Source organism: Gymnoscopelus braueri (genome assembly GCF_963280865.1).
Source record: "Gymnoscopelus braueri genome assembly, chromosome: 22".
In the NCBI taxonomy this organism is placed as follows: Eukaryota; Metazoa; Chordata; class Actinopteri; order Myctophiformes; family Myctophidae; genus Gymnoscopelus; species Gymnoscopelus braueri.
The window spans coordinates 8,204,298-8,221,912 of NC_137624.1; the positions used below are offsets into that span (position 1 = coordinate 8,204,298).

The following is a 17,615-nucleotide window of genomic DNA, read 5'->3' on the forward strand; positions in this document are numbered from 1 at the left end:
GAGGCAAATATTGTACTTTTACCCCACTACAATTATTTGAAAACTTTATTTACTAGTTACTTTGCAGATATACAATGTATATCTGCAAAGTAACTAGTAAATAAAGTTTTCAAATATATTATATATTATAAAACATACATTAACCACTTTGGGCTATTTGAAAATGCTACGCATTGTGAGCTTGTAGATCTGCAATTTTCAAAAAACATGTACTTTTACTTTTGGTATTTTAAGTATATTTTGATGCCAATACTTTTGTACTTATACTCAAGTAACATTTTGAACACAGGCCTTTTACTTGTAACAGAGTATTGTGGTATTGCTACTTTTACTTATCTGAGTACTTCTTCCACCACTGGTTTAATGTCACACTTTTTGTGCATAATAAACAGCTAAAGAAAGGATGACTTGAATTAACTATATGACACAGTGGTAATTCATTTTCACACTGAGAGATTGATAGTTGATAGTGTGTGTGTGTGTGTGTGTGTGTGTGTGTGTGTGTGTGTGTGTGTGTGTGTGTGTGTGTGTGTGTGAGAACGTGGCCATTAACATAGTAAACGTCACCACATTTGTTATGTTACAGTCAAAATTAGATTTGTGTTTAGTATGTCATATGCAGTCAAGAATGTCAGTCATGGATCATACTGTGTCATATACATATAGTGTTATAAAGGGTTTTTATGTGTGTTATTGTTGCGTTTATACTGATATCATTTTGATCCCAACCTTTCAAACTCATTCAAACCAACACAAATGTGGAATAGTCTAGATAAGCAGCACTTTATAATGCTCTTATCAAAATGGGCTGTGCAACTGTGTATGATGACAGCTTTTGGAAATGCGTAAATCTGCTGCCAAGCAAGTGTTTTTTTGCAGGTGTTAGAAAGTGATTGTTTTCATTTGCAGGTGTTGGAGTGTGATTGTGTTGTTTTAATTTGCAGGTGTCAAGTGTGATTGTGTTTTCATGTGCAGGTGTCAGAGAGTGTGATTGTGTTGTGTTTTCATGTGCAGGTGTCAGAGAGTGTGATTGTGTTGTGTTTTCATGTGCAGGTGTCAGATAGTGTGATTGTGTTGTGTTCTCATTTGCATGGCTTAGAGAGTATGATTGTGTTTTGTTTTCATTTGTGTTGAGTTTTCATTTGTGTTTTCATGGTAACCGGAACACTCGCCCCAAAACACAGTCGCCCCCATTTCTTTCCGCGGACCACTCGCCCCCAGCGGTTCTTGTATTATTGTAGTCGTTTTACTGAGGATAAGTTTAGGAATACGTTTAGGGATAGGCATAGTTTTACTGAGGTTAAGTTCAGGAATAAGGTTAGGTTTTGGCATAGTTTTACTGAGGTTACGTTTAGGAATAAGGTTAGGTTTAGGCATAGTTTTACTGAGGTTACGTTTAGGAATAAGGTTAAGTTTTGGCATAGTTTTACTGAGGTTATGTTTTAGGAATAGGGTTAGGGTTAGGGTTCTGAGGTTGCTGGATTTGTCCCCGGGGCGAGCGTTCTTGTATTTGTTTTCATTTGCAGTTGTTCAGAGTGTGAGATTGTGATTGTGATTGTGTTTTCATGTGCAGGTGTTGGAGTGTGGCGTGTGCGAGGACGTCTTCTCTCTGCAGGGAGACAAGGTCCCTCGTCTCCTGCTCTGCGGTCATACTGTGTGTCATGACTGTCTCACCCGGCTGCCCCTCCACGGCAGAGCAGTCCGCTGCCCCTTTGACAGACAAGTTACTGAGCTAGGTGAGCATCACTGTGGTTCATAATAAGCAGGCTGATTATCCCTGTAGATCTAAAACGTTTTAATTTCAAGGACCCCCAGTTTGATATGCATTAGGCCATGGACCCCCATTTGATATAATCTTTATTATCTCTAATCTCTAATGATTTACGATTGTAACTCAAACGGACTTCGCAAAGTTTGGCACGGCAACTCGCTCGCCGTAGCTCGCTCGGCAGTGCCTCTCGTGGCTTAAGTCCGCTTCAGACGGCGTGCCTCCGTTGTTTTAACAGTTTTTGCCTTACTAGTTCCTAACTTAACTAAGGGACTCTAGTCTGTTCTCACAAAGTGGGGCCGAGTGTTTTATAGTTCTGTGTGTCTCTGTGTCTCTCTTTATCATGTGCAGGGGACTCTGGAGTTTGGGGTCTAAAGAAAAACTTTGCTCTGCTGGAGCTTCTGGAGAGACTGCAGAATGGTGCGTCCAACCAGTCCAGCATGGCAGAGGACGCCCTCAAAGGCATGGGAGAAGTACGACTGCTATTCCGCTGTTTACTTTACACTAAATGCTATGTACAATGTGATGTGAGAGTGCAGACTGGCCATCACCAACTCAGGCACCCACAGCCTGATCCCCGAGTTGGTGTTGGGTTCTGAGAACACAAAAACGGCTATTTTCACTATTTTTGCACGAGTCACCGTTGTGACGAAATAATGCTTAAGTGGTTAATCGATGTATTGATGTGTAAAAAAAAATATGCTCCATTAATCGATAGAATATTCACTAAAACGTTAATCAATAGTTGCACTCCTACATCTAAACGAACGTGTCCTTGATTCATAGATATCATTTCCCTTTCTTCTTCCAGTGTGTAATCCGATGCGACGAGGATGAAAGTCACACGGCCTCGATGTACTGCACCGTATGTGCCACGCACCTGTGTGCCGACTGCTCCCAGCTCACCCACTCCACACGCACACTGGCCAAACACCGTCGCGTGCCCTTGGCCGACAAACCCCACGAAAAGACCCTCTGCCCGCAGCATCAGGTTCATGCCATCGAGTTTGTCTGCTTGGAGGAAGCCTGCCAATCCAGTCCGCTCATGTGCTGCGTGTGTAAGGAGTATGGGAAACACCAGGGGCATAAGGTATGCGAGTAGTTACCTGCTGAAAAAGAAGCACGGACACATAATGAGATGTGAACATGTTTCAGTGACTAATTTCCTTATGGATTTCACTTATTTCCTTATAGATTTCTACACAATAAAATCGTCAGTTTTTTGTAGTTTTGTTTTCCGGTTCAGGTTAAAAACTACAGCAGGGTAAAACATGGCAGACTGCATGAAGCTGACCTTATAGCACACTGTGATATAAGCAACAATGCTGCAGCTAATAACATTTATAATGAGTGTGTTAGATAATATTTAGTAGTGCATTGACAATACTGTTGACTTTTGTCTATGCTTGCACATCGGCATACCCATGGCTCTGGGCACACCCAGAGTGGTATAAAGAGTGGTATAAATTCTGGTTCAAACAGATGCTAGGTTAATTGTTTAACTGGTATAGTTTCAAATGTACAGATTGTTATTTCGATAATATATTGTATTGTTTACTACTAGACTGATGCCAGGTTCTTGGTTTACCTGGGATCCTAGTTTATTGAGGCACTACTACGCTATCTCTCTGCATTCTGTGTATGTGTTTACCTTGCTTATTGTAAGTCGCTCTGGATAAATCGTAATTGTAGAGCGACTGTAATTGTAGTTGCTGTGAAAAATGGTGGTACATTGGAGTGAACCCAGTTGATGCCACTGTCTTTACACCACTCTGGGCACACCTAAATCTAAATGTATTAGCTGCATCTGTGCTTTCTAGATTTTTTTTGCCGGTCTGAAGTTATTAAACTGCAGGAAAACAAACTACAAGATCGGCCTAGTGTTTCATAGTGTTAAAGGGATAGAACACTTTGGTAGAGGTTTGGGTTGTGTAGTTACCTTGCCATGATGTAACTCCAAAGGTGGGAAAGAAATAAAAAATAATTACTCTATTGACTAGAAATTGATCATTCAAAATATGCTCCTCATTAACTTACATTGTACGGTGAAGCAGCCTTTCATGTAAACGTTTACATGTTGAAAGACATGATGTATTGACATATAAACAAAAGCAAACAACGCTGATTCTGACAGTGTAGAACATCACACAATGCAGTACTGTTTGTCTTTGAAATAAAAATAAAAACTTCCTGTTGATTTTGCTATTTTTATTAGGTAGAAAACCTTGACTAGACACACAGATCCGAATCCTGATCTTTAATTAGTAAACTCAATAGGAAGTTGACATTTAAAAAAAAAAATGAAAATCGTACCGGGTTTGGTACTATTGGGTTCTATATTGTCAGAATGAACTTTGTTTGCGTTGGTTTACGGGCTAAAAGAGCCTCTCCAGGGAGTCTTCCCTGTACAGTGCAAGTCAAGGAGGAGCATGTTTTGAATGATCAATTTCTACTAGTCAATGGAGCAATTATTTTTTATTTCTTGCCCACCTTTTGGATTTACGTCATGGCAAGGTAACTACACAACCCAAACCTCTACCAAAGTGTTTTTGCCCTTTAAGTGTGAAAGTATACTTTCAGAGTTACTTGTGGATAAATGAACACCGAAGACTTTATTTGCATACATACAGTACAACCAGAGGAGCATATTATGAGTGCGGCTGTTTTGTCCCCTCTCAGCATGCTGTTCTGGAGGGTGAAGCTACTCAGATCCGTGCCTCCATTTTGGACATGGCCCACTGCATCCGTACCTTCACAGAGGAGGTGTCCGAATACTCCAGGAAGCTGGTGGGCATCGTGCAGCAGATAGAAGGAGGCGAGCAGATAGTGGAGGATGGGGTTGGCATGGCCCACACAGAACACGTAAGAGCTGCAGTGCATCCTGGGACAATGATGGAAGAAGTACGCTCATTTGTTACTTAAAGCCTCACTATGTAACTTTTTCTTAATGAATAAAATGTAATTTTGTCCAATCTGTATGGTAGAGTATAGGGGTGTAACGATACATTTTAACCACGATTCGATACATATCACGATACTTGGTTGTCGATACGATACATGAACGATACAGGTTAATTTAGAACGATACGATACGTTTCGATTCAAGGATTTAGTCGATACGATACATGAACGATACAGGACAGCTTAATTTAGAACGATACAATTCGATTCAATGATTTAAAATCGATATAGTAACTCTTTATTTACCCAAAAATTCTGTGTGAAAAATATATACCTGGAGATAGTGGATATAAACCCCTCGTTCTCTTTTTTCTTCTTAAAATTGCTAAATACAACGCATACTTAGTATTGATAAAATGTATTATTTGCATTGCAAAACAATTCGATACGATACAAAGTCAAACGATACGATATTTTGCTGTTTGCATAACGATATAGTTGATCGTTGAAAATTAAAAACGTTTTTTCGATGCAGTTACTATATCGTTACACCTCTAGTAGAGTATGTTAATACAATATGACTTGTACAATTGGGGTGGTTGTATTTTGTCTCCCTGCTCTTCTATTGAGACATTTAGATTGTGTCAAAGGTCATGTTTCACCTAGACACAGGATCTGACACGAATTTTGACCTGATGGTCAAGATTAAATGTATCCCCCTGAGCAAGCAGGAATGCGCAATTAGCTCAATGGTAAAAATGTCAACACTTGCGCAGGAAACCTGGTTCAAAGCCAGGGTAGAAGAGGAAAGTTAGTGCTGCTTTAAGTAAAAAGTATCAAATTGTTGGATTGCAATTTGTTGTTGATTAATGTGTTCATCACTTTAAGGTTGCAGCTGATAAAGGAGGGGGCTGATTTTAATTACTTTATGCTGCTGGGTAACTTAACCTTTTAATAAAACGTCATATTGGCTGGTGAGCTTGACAGTTGAACATTCTAATGTTGATTTCACAGTAGGCTTACTGGCTTTGAACATTACAGACTGACATAATTACTGGGTTCTATCTAGAGATGTGCATGGAAAAAAGACTAATCAACAATCAAAGTCATGGTCTACTAAGACGAAAGATTAGGCCTGTCGCAATTATTACATTATCGTCTAATCACAATTATTTGAGATAAACGCAATTATTTTTGCATAATCGTTTCCATGCTGAAAAAAAGTTCATTTAGTTTCAAATGTTTTTAAAAAGTAGTGGAAATAGCAAATACAAGCTCACAATGCGATGCGTTGTGAGCTTGAGCTTACATGTTATGTTACGTTTGCTTTAAAAAAAAATCTTAAATGCTCCCTAGCCTACATTATATTTTGTGGGTCTTCTTGGCCAGGTCCCGGGCACAGCAGAAAGTGCACGCACCTGCGTGCGCGCCTACTTTGTGGATCTCCACGAGACGCTGTGCCGCCAAGAGGAGATGGCGCTGAGCGTGGTGGACGCCCACGTGAGGGAGAGGCTGATCTGGTTACGGCAGCAGCAGGAGGACATGACCATCCTACTGTCCCAGGTGTCCACGGCCTGTCTGCACTGTGAGAAAACCTTACAACAGGTGGGACACTGTTTATTATGCTGGTATAGACCAGTGGTTCTCAACTGTTCCTGGCCGTGACCCCCCCAAAAAATCATATTTGAATTGGGGACCCCCCACCCACAAGCACTTGGAATTGTAGAATTTCAAGTGCTTTTCACAGATAAAAAAATTGAAAATAGCCGATCTACATGCTCACAATGCCTCGCAACGGCAGGTAATGTTTGACAATTTGGCCAATGTTTGAAAAGTTTTATTGTAGTTTGTTGTTTGCTTTTGACACAGTAATGGTCTTAATCTAAATGTTATTGTTTTATTTTAGCTGTATTAAAAAGGTCTTGAAAGTCCTTAAATTGTCACTTTCTAAATGTGCAGATACCCTGTATACACTTGTACTGAAAGTTGACACATTAAGCTATTCTTCTGGGGACCCCTCCAAAATCAACCCAGGTTGAGAATCACTGGTATAGACTGTTAACAATCACTGAAACCCCATATACCTGGTTGACCGGGGTCCCTTCAGGGTCTATCCTTGGCCCCCTCCTTTATTCCCCCTCTATACCAAATCTCTTTTCTGGAGTTTCGCCTTGACATGACATGCCCAGAATAGGGATGCTTCGGTTCAAGTGGTTTACTGAAAATGCAGATTGGACAGTGCATTAGGGTTTGTCTTAGTATTTAGGATTTGTATACATGCTCGAAATGGTAGAACGCTGTATACTGTACATTGTATTGGGGTATTTCCTAAGCCTAGGATATGCTACATTATGCTTTAAAGGGTTTATAAGTGTTAATTCTTTTTTCAAATGAAGGCCCTTGTGTCCGATGCATTTTTATTATTTGGTAAATCAGTTTTTAACGCACTAACCTGGATGACATATCATTGCATTCATGTGGTTTTTCAGTTTACAGATCAGAACGGCAATGCCCTTAACCCATTGATACCTGGAACGCATCCGTGTCACTTTAGATGTCTTTGGCTATTCAAAAATAGCAGATATACAAGCTCATAGCGCGGCACCGAGTGCCGCGCTATGAGCTTGTAGATCTGCTATTTTTGAAAAATCGAGGGGAAAAAAATGTGGGTTTTTCTTTCAATTTTTTTTTTAGGATTTAGAAGACCTTTCTAGAATCTTCTCAGGTCTTAAAGGGTTAAGCCAAATCTCAACATATTACAAAAACGATTTGTCTGTGATGTAAAATGTGAAAGCGGGGAAATGAACCGGTTTGTGCATGTTGTGTCTTGCTCTAGGATGACTGCAGAGTTGTGTTGTCAAAGCAAGAGATAAACTGTCTGCTGGAGACGCTTCAGAAACAACAACACCAGTTCACAGAGCTAGCAGATCATATTCAGCTGGACGCTGGCATCCCTGTTACCTTCACTAAGGTAAAATACTGTGCTATTATCCAACCATCAGTGCTACTAGAGATATCTGCATGGAGTTTTCTTGCCTAAAGGTGGCAGCATACTCTTTGCAGAAACTGAAGTTCAGCTAAAGTCACAAGAACAAAATGACATTGTGGAGAAATCAAACTGGCACATTGCCACGCCAAAGTTTATATCTTATATAGCAGGGGTTCTCAAACTTTTTTATACCATGACCCCATTTTATGGGGGATTCTTTTTGGCGACACCACATATTTCAAAGTTGACATAAAGAATATCTTAAACTTAAAACATACATTGCTGTATATGAGTATTACTGTATATGAGTATTTAGTAGAAAATTAAATTACAGCAGTGACTCCTGTTGATTTGTAGGCGTATCTTATCAATGAAATGAATGAATAATATTGTAGCACTGCTGTAAAAGATTCGGTCGCGACTCACCCCCACGTGAGTTTTCTTGACGCAGCTGAGTCTGCTGGGTTCGATTCTAGCTCGGAGCACTAGAGTGCTACAATATCAATAAAAGCAGCGGAAGTGTTTCTGTACACATTTGTAAACTGAAGCATTTAGCCAAAATATGTGGCCAGAACCACCAGATTTTCTTAATCCAGCCCTTGATTTTATCTTTGGCCACGGACCGTGTGTTTTTTCTCCATCCCGGGTGGCAGCTGTTGCTGGGCGGGTTGTCTGTGACTCTGTGAGCATGACCTGCCCACTCGGTAATGTTACATAGCGATCCATAAATTGAACAGTTTGTTCAATTGTCCTCAAACGCTGGGGCTTATTGTGTTTGCTGGCACATAGGCTACAACAGGTAATTTACACAGTCAGTGACTCCTCCAGTGTTAATTTAACTCCGAGAGGGTACAAATGGAACCAAATGGACCCGTGGTCCATGTATTTACCCTCTCACCCTCGGAGTTACAAAAACTCTTTTAAGCCACCCGGCACCCACTCATATTGAAATTTCTGCTATAACTATATTGTTTATGAACTGCTAAATCAGTTCTGCGTGCCTCTACAAGGGCTTGTGTGTGTGTTGTCTTTCCTGTGTTGCTGCTGGTTCTCTTTTATAAAATATCGTAAAAAAAAATATATATATATATATATATATAAAATATAAAAGAAAAGAAAAAAATATAAAATAATTTCATCTACACAGAGAACCCGTTTGGTTTCAGCAAAAGCAGAGAAACATTGGACTTTGTGTGACGCGTGCTGCCAGCTTCAATGGGAACGACTTGTCTTGGGTTTCAGTACGTTGTACTCAAGCCACAGGTTTTGTTTTTCCAGGACAACCGGGTTCACATCGGTCCAAAGATGGAGATCCGGGTGGTAACCCTAGGTCTGGACGGAGCAGGAAAAACCACCATCCTCTTTAAGCTAAAACAAGACGAATTCATGCAACCCATCCCAACCATTGGTAAATACATTTTAGTAGCCACTCCACTCGTCATTTGAACCACTTTCAACCTGCCGTCCTTAATATGGGCGTGTCATCATAAGTGAAAATGTTCAATAGATTTAACCCTTTAAGACCTGAGGCCGATTCTACATGTCTCCTAAATCCCAACAGTTTTCTGAAAAACCTATGTTTCTATGTCAGTGGGGCTCAATCTTTTTCATGTCAAGGACCCCCAAAATGATATGTATTTGGCCGCGGACCCCCATCAAAATATTTTGTTCCAGGGACCCCCAGAAGCAAAGATTTGAGTTAAAATGTTTCGCTTTAAAACGATATATATTCAAAGATTTACACACATTTTCACGATTTTTCAAAAATAGCAGATCTACAAGCTCGTAGCGCGGGACTCAGTGCCGCGCTATGAGCTTGTATATCTGCTATTTTTGAATAGCCCAAAGTGTAAAATAATGCTTTTTAGCTCAAATCTAAAAATGACATAGTTCCAGGTCTTAGAAATGTCATAAATTCTTCAGAAATAGCTAAAACAGATTATCTACAAATTTACTGTGACGTGAATGTACATTGTGAGTTTATGTTCATGTAATCTTTTATTTTCAAGGCTTCAATGTGGAGACGGTCGAGTACAAGAATTTGAAATTCACCATTTGGGATGTAGGTGGAAAACATAAGCTCCGACCTCTCTGGAAGCACTACTATCTGAACACACAAGGTAACTGCTATGCCTTTGGTTTGCCCTTAACCAGCATCCGTATTGTGGCGAAAGCTTTCGCTGAAAATTGCAGGTCAAGCGTTGCGCGTTGTGAGCTTGTTGATCGGCTATTTTCAGCGAAAGCTTCCCCACAATAACAACCATATCAACCATATAGGGTTTAAGTGGTAAAAGCTGTGAAAGCAAAGACACAACTCGACACAATGATTACAGAAAGGGAATGACAACAAAAAACAAAACAAAACAATATTTCCAATATCAATAATTTTATTTTAAATAAATGAAAAAAAGCTAGCAACACAAGTTAGAGCAATGATTCTAAACCTTTTTAACGCACATTTGATAACATTTTAATCTCTGACACCAATCTACAGTGTAAAATTCAGTTCATTTAACTGGTCCATGTGGTTCCATTTGTACACTATAGTTACAGAACTGTAAGGTTCCATTCCGTTTCTAACTATCAATCATTGAGCTTGAATGGAGTTCAAGGAGTAGCGACATCTGCTGGGCATTAATGAAAACTGCAGTCCAAAAGCCCAGTCCACTCCAATGCAACCAGTCTACAAGACATTGCAGCGGTCTGGACTGACCAGTTGCAGACCGGTGCCGTTTGGAGATGATGGTTGCAAGGAGTTGCAGTTGCAAATCGTTGGTGCGGACTGGTCTTAAAAAATGACTTCCTCCTGGGCTTCAAATCCAGCGGAGCTTCCTTGCCGCCTGGTCATAGCACAATAAAATACATATCATATGACCTTGGTTATAGGTTTAATCACTTTCAACCTGGCGTCTCTATTTTGGGCATGTCATTATAGGTGAAAAATAAATTAAAAAATGTAATAAACTTTGCAAAAGAGTTCAAATGTCTTAGATTTTTTCTTCCCAAAATAGCATATCTTGAGATTGTAGATCTATTATTTTGAAAATATACATAAAAATGTATTGTAGTTTTTTACGCCATTATCTCGCTAGTTCTGCCTCGGGGACTTAACCCCCTATTCAGTGCCAAGCAGGGAGGCATTGGGTCCCATTTTCTATTGCCTTTGGTTTGACCCGGCTGGGGCATCGAACCCCCGACCTCCCAATCTCAGGGCGAATACTCTAACCACAAGGTCACTGAGCTGGTGATTGATTATGTGGCTTTAGATCTACTTTAACGAGGCTCTCCTCCTTTGTGTTTTGCACATGGACAGCGGTGGTGTTCGTGATAGACAGCTGCCACAGAGACAGGCTGATGGAGGCCCACAGTGAGCTGGCCAAGCTGCTGACTGAGAAGGAGCTGAGAGACGCACTGCTGCTCATCTTCGCTAACAAACAGGTACTGCATACTGGATGGATGTCTGCCTTTTTCAATTCAACAACCCCCAAGTTTGATATTCATTAGGCCAGGGGTCTTAAACGTTTTTCAGGCCAAGGACCACATAGCTGAGCCAGAGATGAAGCAGGGACCCCCCACTACATATGGTATAAAATTGTGTTGCAGATTAAACCTTTTCATAGATTTCATAGATAGCTTCATAGACTTGTTTAGCAGAACTATCATTGGGTAGCTTTATGTTAATGTGTGAACCCTCAAACTTTTACTTGGTCTGCTCTTTTTTTCCCCCTCTACATCAAACCCCTTTGCCGAAAATAGCCGATCTACAAGTTCACAACACCTCGCAGCGCGAAGCGTTGATCTGCTATTTTTCGGCTAATGTTCCCCTCAGAATAGGGATGCTAGGGTTCAAGTGGTAAAACATTTGGCAGACCCCCTAGGGGTCCCAGACACCCTGTTGAAGACCACTGAATTAGGCCACAGACCCCCATTTGATACAGTATTTCTATATCTTTTTTTTTTAATCTCTGGGACACCCCAAAACACACTGTAAAATCCTGTACATAAATACATACTGTTCCCTCTGTCTGTTAGGATGTACCGGGTGCCGTTTCGGTGGAGGAGATGACAGAGTTACTGAGTCTACACAAGCTGTGCTGCGGGAGGAGCTGGCACATCCAGGGCTGTGACGCCCGCAGTGGTATGGGTCTCCACGAGGGCCTGGACTGGCTGTCCAGACAGCTAGTAGCTGCTGGTGTCCTGGATGTGGCCTGAACAACACCCCACCCCAAACCTTCCGAACAAAATTTCGTCTTCTCTCGTCCCCCCGGGGGTTTCATGTTACCACATCCCAGCCTGACATCCCCCATCTCCTTGCAAGTTGATTTATACTTCATACATTGTATGATGGTGCCGTGTGCAGAAAATAGCTGATCTACAAGCTCAGTAGTATCAGTTAGAGGTGTGGTAAGTGATATTTTTGTGTTAAAATAAGTGTTAAATAGCTCTATATTCTCATAGCAATCGTTGCTATAGAGTGTTTGTTCAGTAACAGGGGTCTCCCTGTGTCTCCAGCTTTTTAAACACGAATTGCGTTTTCACGTGGGGATACTAATCGCTATCCAATTAGGACAGAGAACTCATACAGGATAAATAAAAGTGACATTGGAAGTTAAAGAAATTATAGCAGAAAGATTTCAACCCGGAACACTATAAAATTGATGCTGATAACTGGGTACTCTCCTGACTGGCTGAAATTGGCAACCCACCTCAAAATATATTTTCCGATAAGTCTTTCTGTTAAATAAGTCTTTCTGTTAAATAGCAGGAGAGACGGAGAGACCTCTGTTATTGAACAAACACTGCTCTTTAGCAATGATTACCATCAGAATATGCTGTAGAACCTTAACTTTTTAACAAAAAAAAAAGTTTTGTTTTAACCAAAACACATCACTTACACTACCTTTAACATTGAGATGAGCAGGCATCATAACTGTGGCCTAAACCTGCCCCTTTCCTTCTTCCTTGATGTACCAGAAAGTGTTTTCTCAGGTGTCTTCAGTAGTTGTCTCTCCTTTCGACTGCACCATGGGTAAAGAATTAGGCGAGTGAAGCAATGCAGTATCCAACTGTACTAAAATGACAAGAATAAGCTTGTATAAAAGTTACGTAACAAAATAAAGCAATGATTTATTCTTTGTTGCGTGCCGGTGCTCGCGGTCTACAAACTCACAACTGCAGCGCGCTGTGAGCTTGGAGAGCGGCTATTTTCAGCACTCGACAATAGGGATGGGCGATATGACTTCAAACCAATATCACGATTATTTCAAACCTTTCCCCCGATTATGATAAATGAACGATAATAAAAAAAAAAAAAACTGAAAACAGCAGATCTATGAGCTTGTGAGCTTGTAGATTAGGCCGTTTTCACTATTTGTCTACGCCACCATTGTACAACGAGATATCATCTTTTGTGTCGATTTGTTGATATATAATCCAACAGGAAACAGCAACCTATTTCTCGATTATTCTATTCTCTACATGAGCAAGATTAAGTCAGTTATTGGTTCTATATATCAGTTTTGATATTATTTTCGGTTAATCGCCCAGCCCTAGTCGACACCACACGCAACTAAGTATCAATCAAGCCTAAGGCACTGACTAAACGCAGTCTGTCCTTCTACGCTCACACCTACCACTTCATCCACCAATATATGCATTTTACAACAGATGAACTCACTAACCCTAAAATAAGTTGGGATTGCTGGTAATACAATAACTCTATTTAAACAATATATTCGCATTTATATACACATTCAAAATGATAAATAAGATAGCTTATTAAATGGCTTAAACATGGTGACTTAGTTCTTTTCTCAGATCAACCGTTATAAAAGCAGTAACTATGTCATCTATAATAGGCAAGTACTTGATCCAGTAAAATTTCAGGAATAGAGGCTTGTCCCCTGACGGTGAATTGTATCAGTATTTTCCGTCTGTTGCGCATCATAACCATTTTACGTTACAATATAACTAATCAGCACACATAAATGCATACTAGTGTATTTTGTACAACATTATTAGAGAATTATAACAGATTTAATGTTCACTTGAATGGTTTGGGAACACATTCAGTTTTTCCAAATCGGATTAAAATGTCAGATTTATTAGAAAACACTATTGCATAGCATAACAGTTTGGATTATGATGCTTTTCACGTTAGGACTGCTGTAAGATATTATTTCAATACAAAATAGTGATATTTATTTAAAGTGACTTCCAGTTAAATTAAATTAAACTGCAGATTAATTACGATATTCACTCACTTCCTTACATATTCTAAGTGCTAAATACACAAAGGACTTGCTTCAAATTGGCTCTATCACCATTCTGTAGTTTTACAATTCATATACCAGTTTTTCACTATCCTTAGTACTTTCTCAATCTCTTGATGTCTTACATAATTAAAAGAAATGATTAGTCACGTGGGAAGAATTGAGATTATTTTATGTTGCTTGTATGTACAAGCTATTAAGTGTGTAACCTTATTTAATGACAGCTGGTCTTGAAACAGCAGTTTTTGTTTTGGAACTATGTACATGATTTTTTTTTTGGTTTGAATGTAGAATGTCTGTTACAGAAGATGCGGGTTACTGCTGGACTTATTTATGAGAAGAGTTACTTTGAAATGTCTCTTTAGGAAAAGTTTATATACAACAATTCTGACCCCATTTTGTGGGGTGTTTTGCACGCAGAATGCATTGGATGCAATTGTCTGCTTGCCTCAGAATGATGCTTAATTTATATTTCATCGTATTGCGGTGTCGTGTGCTGAAAATAGCCGATATGCAAGTTCAAAACACGTTGCATTGTGACCTTGTACATATGCTATTTTCGTCACACAACAGCGTAGTACAACAAAGTGTAAATCAGGCTATAATTTCAGTTGCTGTTAAATGGTGGTCTCCAAGTGTTACATATTACAAAACATGTCTGCTGTAATGAACATCTATCTCCTGTTCTATCAACCTTTCTGGAGTCCTTATTGCGTAACATCTTTACTTAACAGAGTTCCGTGTATATATGTAGATGTGAAATTTAGTCAAGCATTAACAAGGACAGCACCTAAAACGTCTGTTAGTGTACTGAGGAGCCATTGGTTTTAATTAATTTTCCTCATTGCTATGTAATGTTTACTACTCGTTTAAAACAAAACAAAAAAAGCATGCGTGGAAAGCCTTTCCCTTCATGAATCTCTTATGAAAATCTTAAATCTCAGTTTTTTGGAAACATGTAGAAGCACAGTGCTCATCCACTCCTTTGTTACCAGTGGACTTGATAATGGCTTTTTGTAAATCATTCATAATTAATGTGATGCTGAAAATAAAACAAATTGACAAACTTATGGAATTTATTAGTAGCTGATCTCCAGGTCAAGTTTTAAGCCTTATTAAAAGGGTTGGATAGCGGCACTCCAAAATATAGAAATGATTTTCATCCTGCTACATCAGGCTGATAAAATACCAAATGTGCATCTGAGCTAAACACTTAAACCCTAGCCTCCCTATTTTGGGGTTACATTTTTTTTAAATAGATTTTGTAGATTTTCTGCACAAATATTTTGTGAAGAGCAAACAGCATAGAGCCCTTGGGTATCTGGTCAACTAAGTATAGGGTTTAAGTGCCTACTGTCATGCACTTTTACATTGAGGAACCTAGCGGCCGAACCATACAGAAGGGAAGTAAATCCCAATTGTGACCTTTTAAAAGCTCATTGTACCGACATACATCATTGACTGGCCAGATGAAGTCTGAGATCGACAGGAAAGCCACGCTATTTATTGTTTTGTCTCTGCCAGGTTCAAGACAAATGGTCTGTGGCTAATTTCACAAACCACTGGGCTGATCAGTGTCAGATTTCTTGTGCCAGAGGGCCAATGAAATAACTCCACAGATGTATAAAATCTTATGTTAAGTCAATGGGCTCAGATCGAGATGAAACCGTACCCTCATTTGGAGTCATACATCATAGATATGTCATAGAGTGCTATATGTTTGATGTCTAGACTCATGTTCAATCTGTATATTTATATGTTGATACATTTTAGACTGAAATGTCAGTATGTTAGCAAAGACATCCTGGGAGAGGTGGAAATGTATTTGTGGTGTGTGGTGCCCTCTAGTGGCTGCATTCATCATTCTGCTCATCCCACAAGTGTGTTCCTAAACAAAATGTGGTACCATTTAAAAAGGGAAAAAACAGGCGTTCCAATGGTATAGAAGATATTGCCAAGAAGCATTGTTACAGAGAAATAAACTAACAAACAAATTTCAGAACTTTCAGAAGTTTATATACAGATTGCAAAAAATGTGTACAAAACATAGTCAGATATTGCCAAGAAGCAAACACAAATTTCAGAAATTCTTATACATTACAAAACATATTTACAAAATATATACAAAACATTATAGAGTCATTATGAGCTGAAGCCCTTGATGGCTGTAGGGGCCTGAAACCAAACGTAGTCCTTCCAGTCTGGCATCTTAGTCTGGATGCACCTACAGAAGGCAGTGTCAGATGACAGGGCAATAACTTGCTTTTTTGCCCGGGTTGGCACTTTAAAGTTCAGTTGAGGCCGGAACCAGTCAACACCGCATTCCCTGTGAGCCAGAACCAAGACTCTGGTGGATGTCAGGTGCACAGGTGCGGTGTCGGACAGAATATCCGCGACAAGAAGTGTCCGACAGAGTTGCTGTAAGCAGGTTGACACCTGCAGGCTTTGGTTGACTGAAGACAATGTCAGTGCCTCCATATTGATGTCGTACACCTCTTTTTGCAGGACCAGAGAGCCACCTAGAATAGAATACTTGTATTAAGATACAATCAAAAGCAATGTTTCCACTTTAAAAGCATCAACATGGATATGTCACAAAAAAAGCCAAAGCTTGTTTTCATTGTGGTCCATGACCATATTAGACAATTAAGATCCAATATAGAGGGAAGGGTCTTCTGCAAATAACCATCACATTTAAAAACGCCACGCCTTAAAGGGATATTTCACTTTCAAAAAAACGTTGGGTCATTTTATCGTCTACTCAGGCTTTTGAGAGCCCCCCAGACCGTTTTTAAGTTGCTTGATTCAGTATTTAGATATTTGATATTCATTTTATCAGACACGACCCCTTCCTATACAAACCCATTATAACTTCAAACTCCATTTTTAACATGTTAAATTAATCAAAAACACCCGTCCTTGGTTCTGGTGACTCACCCTGCCCTCCTAATAGACGAGGGGCCGTGTTTTTTTGATCACTTTTTTCATTAATTTTTTATATATTTAAAAAAAAAATCAATACAATAAAAGAAAAAAAAAAGTAATCGAAAAAACACGGCCCCTCGCGTATTAGGAGGGCAGGGTGAGTCACCAGAACCAAGGACGGCTGTTTTTGATGAATCTAACATGTTTAAAATTGAGTTTGAAGTTATAATGGGTTTGTATAGGAAGGGGGTGTGTCTGACAAAATGAATATCAAATATCTAAATACTGAATCAAGCAACTTAAAAACTACCTGTCTGGTGGGCTCTCAAAAGCCTGAGTAGACAATAAAATGACCCAAAGTTTTTTCGAAAGTGAAATATCCCTTTAATAATCGTTTAATAACGACTGATAATGATGCATCTCTTAAAAATATTACTGAAAGATTCACATTAACCCATTAAGACCGGGGAAGCCTCTGTCATTTTATATTTCTTCGGCTATTCAAAAATAGCGGATAGCTATTTTTTTTAAATAGTGAAAATGTGTGCAAGTCTTTGAATACATGTTTTAACATAACATTTTTAACTGAAATCTTTGCTTCTGGGGGTCTCTGGAACAAAATATTTGGAGACGGGGGTCGGCGGCTAAATACATATCATTTTGGGGGTCCTTTGGGGGACCACATCTACACGAGCCTCCTCCTGCTGTGCCCCTGTCACCGCTTCAGTATCACCATCACACTTAGAGGGAGTCTTGTTGA

At 39.5% G+C, this 17,615-nt stretch overlaps 1 protein-coding gene across 2 annotated transcripts in view; it reads left to right on the forward strand.

Annotated features, from left to right (window-relative positions):
• Nucleotides 1–15,000, forward strand: part of trim23 (tripartite motif containing 23) — a 15,783-nt gene extending 783 nt beyond the window's left edge. The window contains exons 2-11 of one of the 2 annotated variants that reach the window (XM_080419875.1): nucleotides 1,574–1,736; nucleotides 2,120–2,241; nucleotides 2,580–2,858; nucleotides 4,448–4,669; nucleotides 6,059–6,274; nucleotides 7,506–7,640; nucleotides 8,937–9,066; nucleotides 9,668–9,778; nucleotides 10,972–11,096; nucleotides 11,691–15,000. In XM_080419875.1, coding sequence (XP_080276001.1) covers nucleotides 1,574–1,736; nucleotides 2,120–2,241; nucleotides 2,580–2,858; nucleotides 4,448–4,669; nucleotides 6,059–6,274; nucleotides 7,506–7,640; nucleotides 8,937–9,066; nucleotides 9,668–9,778; nucleotides 10,972–11,096; nucleotides 11,691–11,870 — 1,683 coding nt within the window. In that variant the 3' untranslated portion in view covers nucleotides 11,871–15,000. The remainder of the gene's footprint in view (nucleotides 1–1,573; nucleotides 1,737–2,119; nucleotides 2,242–2,579; nucleotides 2,859–4,447; nucleotides 4,670–6,058; nucleotides 6,275–7,505; nucleotides 7,641–8,936; nucleotides 9,067–9,667; nucleotides 9,779–10,971; nucleotides 11,097–11,690) is intronic. The other variant, XM_080419876.1, reaches the window with a different exon arrangement.
• The last annotated feature ends 2,615 nt before the right edge of the window (nucleotides 15,001–17,615 follow it).